Raw genomic sequence first — 18786 nt, forward strand, 5'->3', positions numbered from 1 at the left:
ATCCTGTCCTCGACGGATGCAAAGCTGTAAAAAACACGGTTCCTGATCCCAAGAGCTTAAAATCCAATGCAGTGCATGACAGGAGTACCTACGAGTGAGAGTGCATGTGCTATAGATGTGAAGATGACCAGGGAACCTGAAGGTGACCAGGTAAGAGGAGGGGGCAGCCGAGCTGGGATTTCGGAAGCAAGAGCGTGTAGAGCACATTACAGAGAGTGGACCAAACGGGAGTAGAAAGCTTCTTTTGGGGACAGTGTGCTGACAGGAGTTTGTAATTATCTGGAAAACCATACTGAACTAGTGAACAGCTGTTTGAAACAGTCTGGACAAAACAGTGCTTCAAGAAAAGTTATTCTGATGCCACAGTGGATTGGAGGAGGCAGAGAGTAGTTAGAAGTCTTCTCCGGTAATCTAGGATTGATATAATATAAAGAGCATGAATTAAGGTGGTAGAAGTGGAAATGAAAAAAGTTTGTACAATCTTTTATAACTGTCTTCCTACATGTGAAAAAAGAATTTATGAATTAACATACTTTAAAACTGTCTTAAGAAATCAGACTCATGCAGAAAACTTAGAAGCGTACATATTACATTCACCACATTGAAATGTAACAATGTCTTGACAAACCTGAAAATGGGCGATTTACCTGTTACAGTCTTGAATGCAGCCACTGCAATTTCCTTCCTTTAGGTAACATGCTGCTCTATTTGAATATAAGATACTTAGATCATCTGCACTTCCACTTCCTAAAATCACATTTAATTAAATACAATTAAAATCCATTAGCAAAATCAGGTTCACCAGAATTACAAGACGCCTGAGGTCTCCAGTGGCACTGAAGTCCCACAGTGCTGATAATGCAGAGCTCCGAGGAGCTGTGGTTGCCAGCAATGGCCACAGGGGGAAAGCCCGCAAGGGGACAAACTTGCCTCGCCAGGGCACATGCTACGCATTCCAAGCCACAGACTGCTCGCGTAGGTCCAGTCACACACCGCCCTCGGTCACCGGGAAAGAATGTACAGACGCAAGCGTCTGTCATTCAGGAGGTGGCCTGCGCCTCTCCGGCTGTTGCCCCTTTAGGTTCCGTGAGCCTCAGCCCGTGGGGTGCAGGGAACGCGCGGGGTGCAGCTCACTTACCTGCTGGCTCCAGCTGCGCTATCGCAGCCGAGTACTTGAGAGCCGCCTGGGCGAACTGCCCGTTTTTGAACAGATCGTTGCCTTGGCTCTTCAGGCCCGCGGGGCTGACCGGGACGCGGGGGCCAGGTGACGGCGCGCCAGGACCAGGGGATGCGTTGGCCGCGACGGGGTCCCCAGCACCCCGCCCGCCCCCTGGGTGCCCGTTGGCACCGCCCGCCGTCGCCAGGGCCCGTGGGCGGCCCCGTTTGTCCGCACCGACCCTCGGCGCCCGGCTGCGCCGCTGCGCGCCCCTCTCCGGCCTCTTGCCACCCTCGCTTTTGCCGGTCAGCTTCTTCTGGATGTTGCCCATGGCGCGCGGCTCGGAGGTGCGCGCGGCTGCCGCCGGCTCCGCGGTCTCTGTGGGAAGTGTATGCGGGAAGTGAGTGTTTGCATCATCAGGAGGAACTACCGCGGCGGCCGCAGGGGTGCCGGCGCAGAGGCGCAGCGCGGGCTATTGCCGGGGGCGGGTCTCGGGGGAGCCCGGCGAGCGCCGCCCTCTCGGGCGGAGTCCGGCGGCTGCCGGCCCTTCGGGGGCCTGTCCGCCCGGAGTTCACCCCGGAGACCGCGCGCTCCCGAGCGCCTGGGGCTTCCAGGGCAGACACAAGCCAACCCCGTATTTAACTCTTTAAAAGCTGAAGGGCTTATGACATGAAAACAGGCATTTCAAAATCACACTCTCAATAAAGCATACCTGTGGAGGTAGAGCTTACAAAATACCTACTATTCTTTTCTTCCATTTACAATTTATGAATGGATGAGTTTACTAAAATTTGAATACAATTGCACCCAAGGTTAGTGTACCCTTTCCTTATGTTAAGCATCCTTATGTTAAGATCATTTGAAGGAAAAAAAAATCCCCAGTGATTTTTAAGTCACTGGGATTTTTAAGATTTTTAAAGTGAATTTAGCAAAGAAGTCACATAAAATAGGCACCTAGTTTTTAAAGTGAACCTTAAAAAAAGTTTTCCATTACAATTGTTAAGCCATATTTAGGCCAGGAGCAGAAACCTTATCTTAAAAGCCATCTTGTCTTGATCTCGTCTTGCTTTATCTCCTAGGGCCCTGGGGCAGGCCTGGGGTCAGGCTGTGAAGCTGGAGGGCTTGGTCATGCCCTGAAACCCTTTGTCAATGAAAACCCATTGAAGGGAGAACAGCCTCATTTACCCCCAGCGATAAAACTCCATAACCCTCTTTTGGGTAGGTTATGATCTTTTCCCTCTGCTCTAGCCTGACCTCCCACAGCTCAAACACACCAAATAAATACTAATAGACTAATCTTGGTCTCCCAAGACTCATTCCTCCCACCGTGCCTAACAACAATGCCTTATTCAAATTTTAAAATTTCTTTGAATTTGATTGAAAGATTTCAGGTATTAATCTTAGCCTTAATAATTGGTTATGAGTCTACTTTTTAAAAATATAAAGTGATGTATAAATATTTCATTGATGAGTGTCATCAATATTTTAAACAAAGCAATTCATCCTTTTGTTAAAGGAAAGAATCACAGGCCCAAAATGGCATCACTTGTACTAAAAGCCCACCACACCAAACCTAAATTTAATACCTGATCTAATTGCAATTTCAACCTCTCCCAGAAACATAATCTTAATCAACCAGTATGGAAGGTTTTGGCCAAGCACTAGTAGTCTGTCACATTTGCCTTCACTGTTACACATACCCTTCCTCCCCACAATAGAAAGCAGAGGCAAACTGCATGATCAAAACCCTTCCCTGTTCTCTTTCCCTACAAAAAAAAGATGTCCCCAAAAGAGGCCCCAAATAACCCTTCCTTTCTTTTCACTAAGAGCTCCCTTGTCCTACCTAGCCTCCTAGCCTGATTCATGATTAGATCTTCAAATTTACTTGGTTGACTTTTGTTTTTTAACAACTTAAAACTAAAAGCACTTAAATACAGAGACTTCCAAGCTTTCTAACAAATTCTAATCTGATTTTTAATGGATATACTGTATTTTACATTCCGTTACATAAATGGTAAAGCCAGGATTCAAACATCAAGACAGAAGGAATAGAAAAACCACAAGTATTTGAATGAAACTCAGTGGTCACCTTAAGGCCAGCACTGAGTTTTAAAACACACGAATAAATACAATTTTCTACACAGGGGAATAACGTCCAATTTTGGATCACTAACCAAAAAGGGCTTAATTATTTCTTTTTTAAAAAAGGTCTTGTTATCATGATAAATGCCTGGATTAGACCCAGTAGGATTATTAAAGCAAGGCTCCAGTCTTCATCTGGTATCTGCTACTCAAGTCCCCACCCGGAATAGAAAGGATGGAAGCACAAGTCAGTGTCAGCAGAAACAAAGGACAACTTAGTATTACTGTCCATTCCCTTGTATGTTACCCCTTCAAGTCTGACCAATACTATTACTAAATAGCTACAGTTTATTTAGAACTTAATATGGGTCAAGACCTTTACATACAATACAATGTTCCATTATCATTAATCTTCATTAATCAAGAATTTGCTCAAGCACAGAGAGCTAGAATTCCCAGCATACCTGGGATTCAAATGAGATGAACTGAATGCAAAGTCATACCTCTTTTCTTAAGATCGAAAAGCCCTGAACAACTTTGCTAGTCCCTGCAAAGGTAAACAGAGGCCAGAGCATGAAAGACCTGTGAATCCTGTTGGGTATTGCACTGTCTGTAGGACATTCCAGAGGTGTTGTTCAGGAGGTGGCTCCCAATGTAGATCAGAGGAGTGGCCTTATCTATAGACACTGACTTAGGAGTTGCTGGCTTGTAAAGGATCATGAACTTTGGATGTGAATTGGGTCACGCAGATCTTCGAAAGGATCCCTTAAGGGATGATCAAAGGAAGAATATCCAATGGAGATGGAGGAGTACCTACAAATGAGAGAAATACAAGGAGGGCATACTGCCTCTGAAACCAACAAGAAAGACTATTTCAGGGAGAAAGGTGTCAACAATAACAAACATCAAAGGAAATAATGGCCAACAGTATCATTTATACCAAGAATAAAGAGAACCATTAGATCTAAAGACCACAAGGACTTCAGTGACTTTGAGTGGGGTAGTTTGGGTAATTGGTAATGCAAAAATCCTCAAAAAAATAAAAACAAATCAAATCCAATCACACATTAAAAGGATTACACACCACTACTAAGTGGGACTTATCTCAGGATATTCTTCCAGGAATGGAAGAATAGTTCAACAGTAGAAAAGCTAGGCAACACACCACATTAGTAGAACATGGGGAAAACCACATGCTCATAACTGAAAGTGAAAACGCGTTTGACAAAATCCAACATCCTTTCATGATAAAAACAATCCGAAAATTAGAACAGAAAATAGAAGTAAAACTTCTCAACATGATAAAGCACATTTATAAAAAACTCACAACTAACATCATACTCAATGGTGAAATCCTGAAAGCTTTCCCCTGAAGCTCAGGAACAAGACAAGGATGCCTTTTTCACTACAGCTACTCAACTTTATATTGGAATTTGTAACCTGATCAATTAGGCAAGGAAAATAAATAAAAGCCATCCATATTAGAAAAAAGTAAAACAATCTCTCTTTATAGATGATATGATTATATATAGATAGATTCTTTAGGATTACATATATAATATATAATAATATAACAATATAGTTATATACTTTATTATATAATGTATAATTATATACTTATATATGTAAATATATAAAACAATTATAATTATATGATATATAAAGTTATAATTATGTTTTAATAATATATGTATATATATTTCCAAAGAATACACACACACACACACACACAACACACAAACCACTATTAAAGCTCATCAGCAAATTCAGCAAAGTTTCAGGGGACGAGCTCAACATACAAAGATCAGTTGTTTCTACGCACTAGCAATGAATTATCCAAAAACTAAATTACAGTAACAATTCCATTTACAATATCCAAAGGAAAAAAAATTTAAGAATAAATTAATAAGGAGGTGAAGGTTTTGTACACTGAACACTACAAAACACTGCTGAAAGAAATTAAATAAATGGAAAGACATTCCTTGATCATAGATAGGAAAACTTAATGTTGTTAAGAGATCACTACCCAAAGTGATCTACAGATTCAACATAATCCCTATCAAAATTCTATAGCCTTTATTGTAGTAATAGAAAAGCTGATCCTCAGATTCACATGAATTGCAAGAGGCCCAGAATAGTCAAAATAATCTTGACAAACAACAAAATCAAAAGACTCACATTTCTGATTTCAAAACTTATTAAAAGCAATAGTAATCAAAACAGAGTGATAGTGGCATAAGGAAAGACATAAATAGACCAATGGAATTAGAATTGAGAGTCCAGAAATAAACCCATACATCTATGGTCAATTGATTTTTGACAAAAGTGTCAAGTCCATTCAGAGGGGAAAGAATAGTCTGTTTAACAAATGGTGTTGGAACAACTGGATTTCCACATGCTAAAAAAAAAAGAAGCTAAGTTGGACTCCTTCTTACCTTAATCAAAATAAATTAATGACCTAAATATAAGAGCTAAATCATATTCTTAGAAGAAAACATAGGGGTAAATCTACATGACCTTTGATTTGCTGATGGATTGTTATATATGACATGAAAGGCCCAAGCACAAAAGAAAAACATATAAGGATTTCATCAAAATTAAAAACTTTTGTGCATCAAAGGATATTATCAAGAAAGTAAAAAGATAACCCACAGAATGGGAGAAATTACATGCAAATCGTATATCTGATAAGGGTCTATTATCCAAAATATATAAACACTTACAATGCAACAATAAAAAGACAAGCTAATTGTAAAATGGGCAAAGGACCTGAATGAAGATTTCTCAAAGATATACAAATGGCTAATAAACACATGAAAAGATGGTCAACATAATAAGTTATTAGGGAAATGCAAATCAAAACCATAAAGAATTATCACTTCACACCCACTAGGATGGCTATAATCCAAAAGGCAAACCATAACAAGTGTTTGCAAGAATCTGAAGAAGTTGGAATCCTCATATGTTGCTCGCAGGATTATAAAATGTAGCCTCTTTCGAAAACAGTCTGGCAGTTCCTCATGGAGTTAAACATATAGAGGTACCATATAATCCAGCATTCTACTCCTAGGTGTATACCCAAGAAAATTAAAAACATATTCACACACATGCAAACTTGTACATGAATATTCATAGCAGTATTATTCATAATAGCCCAAAAGTGTAAATAACCCAAATGTGCATCAACTGATGAATGGATAAAGAAAATGTGATATTCTCCATGCAATGGAATATTATTTGTCCATAAAAAAGAATGAAGTGATACATGCTACAATATGGATGAAAAGTGAAAACATTATGCTTAGTGAAAGAAGCCAGACACAAAATGCCACATATTGTATGATTCCATTTATATGAGATACTCAGATTAGGTAAATCCATAAAGATAAAAAGTAGATTAGTGTTGCCAGGGGAAGGGAAACAGTAGCACGACTAATGGGCGTGAGAAGTCTTTTTGTGATGATAAAAATGTTCTGGAATTAGTGCTGATGGTTGCACAATTTTGTGAATCTACTAAAATCCATGAATTTGAAAAGGATGAATTTTATGATATATGAATTACATTTTAATTTTAAAAGGCATGCTTATTTTACGTTACCCTTGACAACAAAGGATACCTTTTTCTTTCCACCTTGGACAATTTAATGGGAGAAAAAAGAAATCTATATTTAGTTTTCATTTTTTTATTAACAATAAAATTTGTTGATCATTTAAATTTCTTCATTAGTGATGTAGCTGTTCATATGCTTTGTTCATTTTGGTACTGGAATCTTTAACTTTGTCTTATTGTTAAACAGTTCTTCATATCAACCCTTTCCCATTTTTCCTAATTTGTCATTTGCCTTTTAATTGATTTTATGGCACCTGATTTGCACAAGTTTTTCATTTTTACATAATCAAAATCATCAAAAAGGTGCATACCTGTCTCTTTCTGATTTTGTCTACTGTTTTATCTCTTTGAAATCCCTACCCTCTACCCTCCTGATCCTGCCAATTCTAGGTCAAGAGAAATATTTATCTATATTTTATTCTTTTGTTAGTAGCTGTTTCATTTTCTTAATTTTCTTATATTTCATTTTTAAGTGAGAAATAAGCAACAGTACAAGAGAGGCTAGATGCTTACTTTCCTCTGATTACTTCTCCCAGACTCTGTAAGGAAATAGAATACATACCAAAGTTTTTGGTATTCTATCAGCTACAGTTGTATGATGATGGCCACTTCTAAATGTTCTCTACGAGGGAAGGAAAACGCACATAGATGAGAAGTTCCCAAGTAAGCCCACGAATACAAATCCCCAGATCTGGTCAGCCTGGCAAATAGGCAGATATTTCTTCATATTAGTCCTTAGAAGGACAAATGAAGAAAGCATATCAACTGTCTTGTACTTGACACAGGGTAGGTGCTCAATAATTGTTAGCTGCTCAGTTAAATCCATTGGTTATGCTATACCTCAATCTTGATGAACTGGGCCTGGCCAACCCAAGTCGATCTCCCAGGGAAACAGCATTACAAGCCAAGGTTACAAAATACTAATTGTTGTGTTTTTCCATGGTCTTCAGGGCTCCCTGTATCCATACCCCATAATGACTAAAAATTCTTTTTTGGAATGTGGTGGGATGGGAAACCACATGCAAATATTCCAACTTGATAACCTCCCTCTTGGCATTAACATTATTTTCCTAAGAGTGATTTGGATTTCTCCTGTCTTGTCCAAGGCTCCAGGACCTCTTTTTACATGTCATCTAACAATGGAACTTGGAAGAAGTGAGCATACGAAAATAAGATAGTTCCTATGATTTTATTTCATTTTAAAAGGACTACATCTGGGCTTCTACCATTTATTCCACCTGCTCTTGATTTGCTTTCCTTATTTAAGGGAACTAACTGGTCTTAAAATTTATATTCTTCCTATCAAGACATTTTTGTTTTCTGAATCTTACATATTTTAGATGTTACTTAATCTAAAAATAATTATGAAGACATGAATGACAGAATCAGAAATAGTTCTCTTAAAGCTCTAGCTGCTTGGAGATCTGAATGGGACTATTGCTTCCCTATGGAATTCACATTAGGGAGAAATATCAATCTGTTAAATGATATTACACTGTAACAAACCTGACTCTCCAACAATCCCAACTCAGATTTCTAATCACAGAAGTAGTACTACTGTTTTTTCAAATGATTAGCCCTTCCCTGTTTGTTTATCTCTATTTGTGAGGAGGGCCTTTTAACATCCTTTTTCTCCCCTAGCTATATTGAGATATAACTGACATATAACACTGTGTAAGTTTAAGGTGTGCAATGTGATGATTGATACATATATATTGTAAAATGATTACAACACGGTTATATACAAATATCGAATCATGTTGTACACCTCACACTAATGTGTCAATTATATCTCAATTAAAAATTTAACTCAGAAGGAATATATATCTAAATATAAAACCTAAAACTATGAAACATTTAAAAAAAACATAGGAGAAAATCCTCCTGGTTTTGGGTTAGGCAAAGCATCTTACATATAATACCAAAAGCACAGTCCATTAAAAATTTTTTACTATTTGGACTCTACCCAAATTGAAGACCTTTTTTTCTATGAAAGGCAATTTTAAAAGAGTGAAAAAACAAGCTACAAACAAGGAAAATATTTGCAGAGCTCATATCTAACAAAGGACTTGTACCAATAATAAAAAATTTTAAAAAAGCACTCAAAACTCAACAAACAACCCAATTAAAAAAATTGGTGGTATAATCTTCACCAAAGATGACATACAAATGGCAAATGAGCACATGAAAAAATGTTCAGCAAAATTAGCCATTAGTAAAATGCAAAGTAAAACCATAATGAGAGACCACTATACATCTAATAAAATGGCTAAAATAATTTTTTTTTTAAAAAATAGAACTGACAATACCAAACGCTGGCAAGAATGAGAAGCAATTAGAACTCTCATACGTTGCAATGAGAAGGCAAAATGATACAGCCATCTGGAAAAACGGTTTGGAAATGTTTCATGAAGTTAAACGTACACTTGCTATATGACTCAGCATTCTCGTTCTTAGATATTTACCATAGGGAAATGAAAATATTGTTTACCCAAAAACCTACATGTGAATGTTAATAGCAACTCTATTCATAAATACCAAATACTGGAAACAACCCAAATTTCCTTGAACAAGAGACGAGATAAGCAAACTTCAGTATATCCATAGAATGGATTACTACAGCATTAAAAAGGAATGAACCAAAGATATACCCCACTATATGAATGTATGCATCTCAGTGACATTATACTAAGTGAAGACAGTCAAAAGGTTACATACGTTCTGATTCTATTTATGGTATATGACCCTGTGGAAAAGATCAAACTATAGGAACAGAGAACACATCAATAGTTACCAAAGGCTGGGGTGAGGGAAGGGTTAGCTAAAAAGATTAAAAAAGGAGGTTTTTGGGCATGATGGAATTGTTCTGTATCCTGTGGTGGTAGTTACATGAAATTATACACATGTTCAAACTACATACCAAAAAGTCCATTTTTACTATACATAAAATTTTAAAATAATCTTAAAATAGTAGCAATTTAAGTAGTTTATACTTATTAATATTCTTGTTCCGGATAAGATTTTAAATAATTTCCTTTAATTGTTAGATACTTGGCTAAAATTATCTTAAGCTAAACATAAAACCTAAGAATATTTGCTGCTAGAATTTACTTGCTAGAAATCTGGCTGAAAAATGAGTCGCAATCATTGAAAAACTTTTAACCTAATTTCTCCCTTTTTTATCCTTTTAATCCTCTGTCTTCCTTTCCCATCTCTCTCTTGTGCTCTTACTCTCTGTCCTCCCCTCTCTACCTCCCTTCTTTTCCATTTCTTTGTCTTTATTCTAGGTTAACGGATCATATATCAACCTGAGATATATATTTTACATTATGTTTTGTCATTAAAAAAATAAAAACTTACACTTCTTGTTCTTTGTTTTTTTAAGTGGAATGAATTGAACATTTTTAATTTCTCTCTCAAAATTAAAATATTCTGTCAAATTACTTAAAGTTGAGTCACCCGTGAGTGATTTTCAGAATTGGTATTTCCCCTTGGTTGCTCAGGGGCTTTCAAGAAGAGGGTAAGAATTTTCCCCACCTTGTCAAACGATAGTCAGATCTTTCCACTTAAAGCTAACGTAACTTTCATTGTTTTATGTAATAAAGATTAAGCTTTATAGAGTCTAAATTCTTTTTTAAAATTATCAAAAGTGAAATTGCATATTTAAAACAATTTTTTTGAGAGGCATGCATAGCAATTTTCCATATCCATCCATTTTAGGCATATACCCCTTTGAAACGAACACATTTGTTTGCAACCAATAGCCATATACAAAACAATCATCTAAGAGAGAGATTTAAGGTTAACTTGCAAATGGTGGGTCTCACAAAGACACAGACAAAGATCATCATTTAAAGATGATGATCTGGAAATTGAGCACTAGAAAAGTGTCCGGTTAAGAAGAAAAATGAATTAGGGAGATTGTATTAAAAAAAACAATGAGCTGTGTTAACAAGACAGATTGTTGTGATCATTTCACAATATATTCAAATATAAAATCATTATATACTAAAACTAATATAATGTTACATGTTAATTATATCTCAATAAAAAAAGGAAAAAGAAAAAGATAAGCTATATTAAGAAAAAAGATTAAGGAAAAACTTAATTGTGGATTTACAAGGTAAAGTTAGAAAAAGTTGATAGACTAAGAATTTCTGTACAAATAGAAAATTTGATCCAGCTCATCATATAAAAAGGTAATTTTTTGCATAACCAAAAGAGAAAAGTTGTTTTACTTTTATCTCCACTGCCATCTTCATGTTTTTTCCCATTGTCCTTTCTGTCTTCATCTTCCGAGTTTTCTACTTCCTCAATAACCATCCTTTTCCCCTTGGTCTGAGTCTTAGATACAGGTTCAGAATTTTTCAGATCTCTTTCAACCGCTGACAGTGTTTTCTGCAACATAATCACCATATTAAAGAAAATCTTTTCCCTTAATAAAAAATACAATACTCTTTCAGGTAAGAATATAAGGCTATTAAAAAGTGAATAAAGATAACTAAGATAAGGCTTTTTATGGTGATCTGTTTTTTTTCTTTTCAAACAACTTCTTTGCTTTATCTGATTATAATCATATATGTCTTTGTAAAAAACTGAAAGCACAAGTATAAAAAAGAAAAGAAAGAATTATCTGAAATCCTGCCACTCAAATAACACTATTGATATTCTGATGATCATCTTTCTAGATATGTTTATACAACTACACACAGACACACACACAGACACACACACTACACATACCATTATAAAAAGGGAACACCATGGAGAAAAGATGTGTTCCTGAGCTGGGCCCTAAATCTAATCCACTGAAATGTTGACTTGACAAACGCAGCTTATACACTAGGGACATTAGCTGCCACTCAGAGAGTGAGACAGATAACCCAACAGGTGTACATGGAAACATTGACAACTTGGAAGAGTGTTCTCAATGCGTTTCTCACATTTCTGAATATACTGTGAGCACAGGAACTAAACTTTGTACTAGACTATATTTTTAAGAATGTTTGTCCTGAGAACAGTCATGAGAAATAGAGTACTCCCCTTCAGAGGAGAGAGCAGGTTTGTTGGCTCTCTGGTAAAATAATGTTTCCCTCTTACACTAGTTGGGCAGGTTTGCTTTTATCCCATAATAAAAGATGGGGGTTCCATAAATTTGGGAGTCCTCATCTGAGTGTGCAGCATGGACCTGGGCTGTTCTGCGCCACCCTCATGAGACTTGGGGGCCAGGGGAACTGATAGGAACTTGGAGTTCATCGGCTTGCCACGCTGTAAGTCTGACACAGGAGTTCTGTGCATTCTTCTAGTCTTGTATATTCTTTTCATTAATTTGCAAGTAGGGTAAAATCTCAGAACTCCACACTTAACCTCTACTCCTCAGGCCTTAACATAGGTCCACCTAAGTGCATGCCTGAGTCAGTCTGCTGTCAATGACGCAATGCTTACCATGCAAGTCACAGAGAGAAACACTCTTTTATGGCCATCAAGCTCACGCCTAATCCTACCTAGGAAGCTTCTACACTACTCTGAATAATAAACTGAGCTTAGCCCAAAGAAAAGCATTGCCTACAACACTGCAGGAAAAACAAAAATTAAGTATTCCTTTAGAAGTAGGTTTACAGTTTTTGGGCAATTTAAGAGCTTGCTTTCTTCCACTTCAAATATATGTGAAAATTTGGGATGTTTGGGATATACCTACTTTTTAAAGCTGCGACCTAATCCTCAACATTATCTATGTAGCAGGATTGATATCATTGTGACACAAATACAGACATAGCAAACTACAGAATTTGGTGAGGAATCACTTTCTGTACTCACTTTGGCCAACTCATTATCAGGTTCAACATCCAGTACTTTACTCAAATCTTCTATAGCTTCCTGGAGCTTGTTTTGATGTTTATATGTAGTGGCACGGCGTAGAAGGGCTGGAAATTTGCCAAAATAAAAGTTAAATTTTTTAACATATGGTATTACGGTTATAACACATTTTGCAAGTGAAAGAATATAAATAAGTAGCACAGAACAGGTTAGGATGCAATTGGGCAAAGCTTTTTTCATTGTTACACATATAGAAAATGATGTAAACAGAAGAGGCTGCCTCAGGCAACTGTCCCCTCCAACAACCTGGCCCTCTGGCAGCCCAAGTTCCTGCCAACTCCTCCAAGGACTGAAAGACTCCATACCTCAACCCTCAGAGGTACCATGCTGGGCCGCAATATTGGGAAGCTTTTCACTAAACGAAAATGTTTTCTTATAATCATCACTAGTTATCATCTCACCATTTTACGAAAACTTTGAAAATCCTTTATTCAAATTTAGTATATTATTGACCAGGATCTGGTTTAGAATATGGGCCATTAATTAAGTCTTTATAACAATCTCTAAAATGATTAGAAGGAGGTATTTCACACAGAGAACTGAGAGAATTCTGAGTAAATCAGCTAGGTTCAGAAATTGGGTATTTTGATAATTTGCATCAGATTTTTTATAAGTTTCAACGTATAATTTAATAATTATTTCATATTGAAAATGAATGCCTTTTTAATCCCACCATTATTCATTATATAATGAGCGCTTTGTGTAATTAAGCCATCATCTTGAAAAGAATTAGGCTTGGTAATTATGAAAAGGAAGAAATTTATATCTTTTAATAAGCTATTTATATATTTTAATATGCTATTTTAAAACATAAATTTGACCAGTTTGATGTTAGTCTTAAAATTAACCATGACAATTTAGAGAATAAATAATTTTGTCATAAATTTAACCAAAATTGTAGCACTATACTTTAAGTACCAAATTTAGCTATTACTATTACTACTCAGATTTCAGAAGGGAATGTTCATAAAGAAATATTCATGATATAACAATTATCATTTTTTAAACTTATTTTGCAAATAATTTTAGATTTATAGAAAAGCCGCGAAGATAACAGAGTTCTCACATGCCTTCACTCAGCTTTCCCTAATGCATCTTACATAACTATGATATATTTGCCAAAACTCAGAAATTAACATTGATACAATACTATTAAATAAACTATAGGCTTTATTTGGATTTCATCAATTTTTTCACTAATGCCCTTTTTCTGTTCCACGTTGCATTTAGAACAATTATCTTTTGAGTAAAAAAAACTAAGTTTTGAAGAGGAAGTTACTTATTCATTTAAGCAAACATAAGACTTCTTAATAGTTTATGGCCATACTCATTACTAGATTTGATTCTGTCAAATTTGTTTTTTTAAATACTGAAGATGCTGGTGCTTAAGAAATTACTCAAACAAGGAAGAATGAAAACACACCACCATTCTAGTGGCAGAAGAGTAGCACAGCAGTTGAACAGATTCCACAGCTCTGGAATCTGTTGTTCAGTTTTTGAGTCCTGGCTCTGCCATTTGCTAGCTGTGTTATCTTGGGTGAGTTACTTAATCTTTCTATGCCTGGCTTTCCTCTTTTGTAAAATGAGTATACTAATAATATTATCTGTACCTCTACTGAGCTGTTATGAAAATTAATGGAGTTAATATATGTAAAGCACTTAGCACAGAGTCTGGTGCAGTGGTGGTATGTGCCCATGAGGAGATCGTAAAACCTTTATGAGGCACCTGCCTAAAGGTAAGTGCCCACCTGTACTCTGACAGAGAAAAAACACAGGCACAAGAAGACTTTACCAGTTAAAGGAGGGCAACCCATGACAATGAGGGTCCGCACTAATGTAACAGGGTCCTTCCCCTTGGCACATCCGTGGTTTCTGCCCACCCACGTTTGTAGGCACAAAAGGGCACATTCCATGTGAAAAAAATGAAGTGTTTATATTTGTTTGAATCCAAAAATGTTTAAAGAAATAGAATGAGTCTACTATAATTTATGCTATTCTCTCTTGGAATGATTCCTTCTTGATAACAGAAAAGGAAAGACTTGCATACTTTGGCCTTGGACACAGCAAGGTGATGCAGTCACTGAAAGTGAAAATAGGGACAGAGTACAGGTTTTGGTAGAAAGATGTAGTTGGTTTTGGACATGTTTAATATAAAATGTCTATGGACACTTAGGTGGAAATGTCCACAGAGCCACTAATAGAAGGTTCTAGATCTTTGGTGTGGGCTTATTGACTATATTATTAAATATAAGAAAATCTATATTAAATTATATTTAAATATTTTTGGATAAAAAGACACAATTCAATAAGCCAGTCACAAATAAGATAAATACTATATTATTCTGCTTACATAAGGTACCTATGTACCATATAGTACCTATGTACTATATACCTAGGTATACAGTAAAATCATAGAGACAGAAAGTAGAATCGTGGTTGCCAGAAGCTGGGGGGAGGAAACAACAGAGTTATTTATTAGGTATAAAGATTCAGTTTTGTATGATGAAAAAAGCTGCAGAGATGGATGGTAATGAGGACTGCACAACAATATGAGTATACTTAATACCGCTGAACTGTACACTTAAAAATGATTAAAATGGCAAATTTTATGTTATACGTATTTTACAAAATTAAAAAATTGAAAGAAAAAATCCACAGCTAAATGCAACCTTGAGTGAGTTCTTTAAAAACACATATATATTTTATTCAATCTTCTGAGATTATTGGCTACTTCAATGTATCAATAATCAGCGACTTAAATTCCAAGTTAAACTTGAAATTAAAAGTAATTTTCTGAAGGTAATGATTCACATATAGAAATCTGAGTTTATTTGAAATATTTTAGTGTAAACAAAATGAATGTCTACAGTCTTAAATGGATCCTACTATAAATTTAAAAGCATTTTATGAATATTTTTTACCCTTTAAGTTTCCAGGTTCTAACTCCAAGACCTTTTCACAATCCTGAAAAGCACTGTCCCAATTCTGTAGTTTGATTTCTGCTTGAGCTCTATTATTATAGGCCGCTACCGTGGGAAGCACTGATAGGCTCCTATAAAAGAGACACTCATTGGTAACAAGCAGACCACTGGTAAATATAAGAAGATAGACAAACTCAGCTAAATTATAAATAAAACAGTTATAGCCTGTGTTATGGGCATACTTGTACCCCTCCCAATTCATATGTTGAAGTCCTAACCCACAGTACCTCAGAATATAAATATATTTGGAGAGTCTTTAAAGATGTGATTAAGTTAAAATGAGGTCATGAAGGTGACACTAATCCAATATAACTGGTGTCTTTATAAGAATATGAGATTAGAATACAGACACACACAGATGAAAGACCACTTGAAGGCCCAGAGAGAAGAAAACCATTTATAATTAAAGAACAGAGACCTCAAAAGAAACCAGCCCTGCTGACACCTTGACCTTAGACTTCTAGCCGCCAGAACTGAGAAAATAAAGTTTTGTTGTTTAAGCCATCCAGTCTGTGGTATTTATGGCAGCCCTAGCAAACTAATATGGACTGTATCATCAAAATAAAATACAATTCTATAAACATACTAAATCAACACTTAGACACACGCTTAACTATCCAGTTAAGTAAGAGTGTTAAAGTTGACTCAAGCTTTAGAGGTGATTTACATGGAAATGTAACTACTCATAGATCTACTAAAAAACCAGTTTAGTTAACATCACATATCAAAAAAATATATTTTTTTACATGGTGGGGAACATCTCCTCGTACAAAAAATGGGGCAAACAACCACAACTAATATCCTTTATTAAGCTGTTATTGCATTAACAGACACAAATTAGTTTGTAATCTAAAAGTAGATTTAACTCTAAGGAAATGATAATTTAATCAAATGAATTTAATTGAAGGGAACAGAGAGGGTAATCAGTGGAATGAGGAATACAGACTTTCAGAGAGCAAATTTTGCTAAATTAAGGGTACGAATGCAAAATAACAAAAAGAAGAATTTAAAACCTACCTAACTCTTGTTTAAAAAATTGATTTGGAATGCTATGAAATAACATATACCTGGATATAGGAAAGATAAGGTTATCCATGCTTGCATTTTCAAAACCCAGAAGAGGAATAAAAGGTGAAAATGGAAAGCCACAAAAAGTGTCACTTTACCAAGATCATCAAAGATGAATATAAAGAAGTTACGTGGTCGGGTAGAGATCAGACATGGAAAATACATGTAAGAATAAATAATAAGTACTAGACCCTGAGTATTCCCACATGCCAGCCACTAAACACTAAACTCATTTAATGCTCATTACAACCCAGAAAGAATCACTGCTCTTCCCATTTTACAGATGAGAAAATAGATGCACTAAAAGGTTAAGTAACATGTCCAAGGCCACACACTACTAAACGGAAGAGTCAGGATGCAAACCCAAATAGTTTGCCCCAGGACCTGCTCTCTTTACCACCATATTATCCTGACTTTCAGTGTGTGTGATTTTATTTACTTCTCACAGCTACTCTGAGGCAGTCACTATTATAGCCCACCACATTGAGAAAACTGAGAGATGAAGAATCTACTCAAGGTCAGAAAGTGTCAGTCTCAGTTCCCTTAATCATCATGCCATGCTGCTTTAATTCTTCAACTCCTGTGATTTCACAAAAGAATAAGAACAGAAAAATGTTGTTCCCTGTAATAGACAAGACATTCTCTACTGGTGGAAAACTGCAAGAAGAGAAAGAACAACGTCAGAAATGACATCCACCTGGCTGAATAGGGCAGGCTATATTGAATGAGTGATGCTTCGGTATCCTCTTTACCCTGTATGTTCACTTAAACAGTCTGAGAAAAACTCTCTAGAGACACAAATAATATTGGGGGAAAAAAATCTTCCTTGCAAAAGTGGAAGGAAGGTTGACAGAGTTTAGTTCTAAGGTAGCATTAGTGGTTCTATCAGCACAGTTTGTAACAATATTTTAGAAACTTAGTCTACTTTTCATAGACTTAAGAGTTACAACAGTTCATACAAGTATTTATTGAACATCTACTATGAACCAGGTACTTTATGGGAGACATAATGGTATAAAAAAAAACTAACAAGTAGCCTCTGCTCTTACAGAGCTTACAGTGCAGTTAGTATCAAATCACACAAACTTAAATTGTACCTCCAACAAGTCTACAAAAGAGAGATAAGACTGCTATAAGAGCCTATAAATTGGGGGATATGGGATACATCAGGGTGGGGGGAGGATGGGTTAGGGTGAAGATTTAACCTAGTCTGGGAGGTCAGGGAAGACTTCACCAAAGAAGTGAGGCCTGAATTGAACCTGAAGGATAAATCAGAATTAACTAGATAACAAGAGTAGGGAAGAGTATTTTAGACAGAGGACCCAGCGTATGTAAAGGCCCTGTGGTGAGAGGCCTAAATAGTAGGATTAGATCCAGGCAGCCTGACTTCTTAACCTCTATGCTATTTGGACTTTCTATGAAGTTCCTTTTAGCTGGCTTCTATTTTCTCTATAAAATAGGAAAGCTAGGACCTCTGTCAAAAGTGGGGATGGGTGGGAGCTGTGAGAAAAGTATTGAAAAAACAAAGCAAACACAAGTGAATTTATGATAAACCACAAGTACAATATCTTGAGTGATTCTGACAAACTATTTAGCTCATTTATATCACTTCAACAATTAAATTTAAACACTGTCAGTTTTTAAATAGCAAAGTTTCAACTACAATTTAAAAATCTGCTCGCCTTGTATAATATTTCACAGCCTCTTCATAATCTCCGGAGTTGAAAGCTTCATTTCCTTTTTCCTTTTCACGAGTAGCAAGAAAATCCTTTTCCTTCTCAGTTAGACCTAGAAATACATGTTTATCTGCTGTACGTTAAAATATAATTTAATAGAATTTTTAAAAAACTTAAATCCAAGAACGCTTATTTTAACAGAAGCAGAAAATTATAAAATAAAAGAAAATATAAGGTTTCCTAAGTTTAAGAATGATTCTTTTCTTTTTTTTAACCATTCACAATTTTTGATGGTCTAGAATTTTTTATGCTTGGTTTTGTTTCTCTTTAAAGGTG

At 36.1% G+C, this 18786-nt stretch overlaps 1 protein-coding gene across 2 annotated transcripts in view; it reads right to left on the reverse strand.

The window, feature by feature from the left end:
* Nucleotides 1-18786, reverse strand: part of SPAG1 (sperm associated antigen 1) — a 57072-nt gene that overhangs the window by 22576 nt on the left and 15710 nt on the right. For both annotated transcript variants that reach the window (XM_081070809.1, XM_081070810.1), the window contains exons 7-12: nucleotides 18457-18562; nucleotides 15647-15777; nucleotides 12666-12772; nucleotides 11087-11246; nucleotides 1139-1534; nucleotides 648-747 (exon numbers count right to left, since the gene is read on the reverse strand). In XM_081070809.1, coding sequence (XP_080926935.1) covers nucleotides 648-747; nucleotides 1139-1534; nucleotides 11087-11246; nucleotides 12666-12772; nucleotides 15647-15777; nucleotides 18457-18562 — 1000 coding nt within the window. The remainder of the gene's footprint in view (nucleotides 1-647; nucleotides 748-1138; nucleotides 1535-11086; nucleotides 11247-12665; nucleotides 12773-15646; nucleotides 15778-18456; nucleotides 18563-18786) is intronic.

This window comes from Rhinolophus hipposideros (assembly GCF_964194185.1).
Source record: "Rhinolophus hipposideros genome assembly, chromosome: 13".
NCBI lineage: Eukaryota > Metazoa > Chordata > Mammalia > Chiroptera > Rhinolophidae > Rhinolophus > Rhinolophus hipposideros.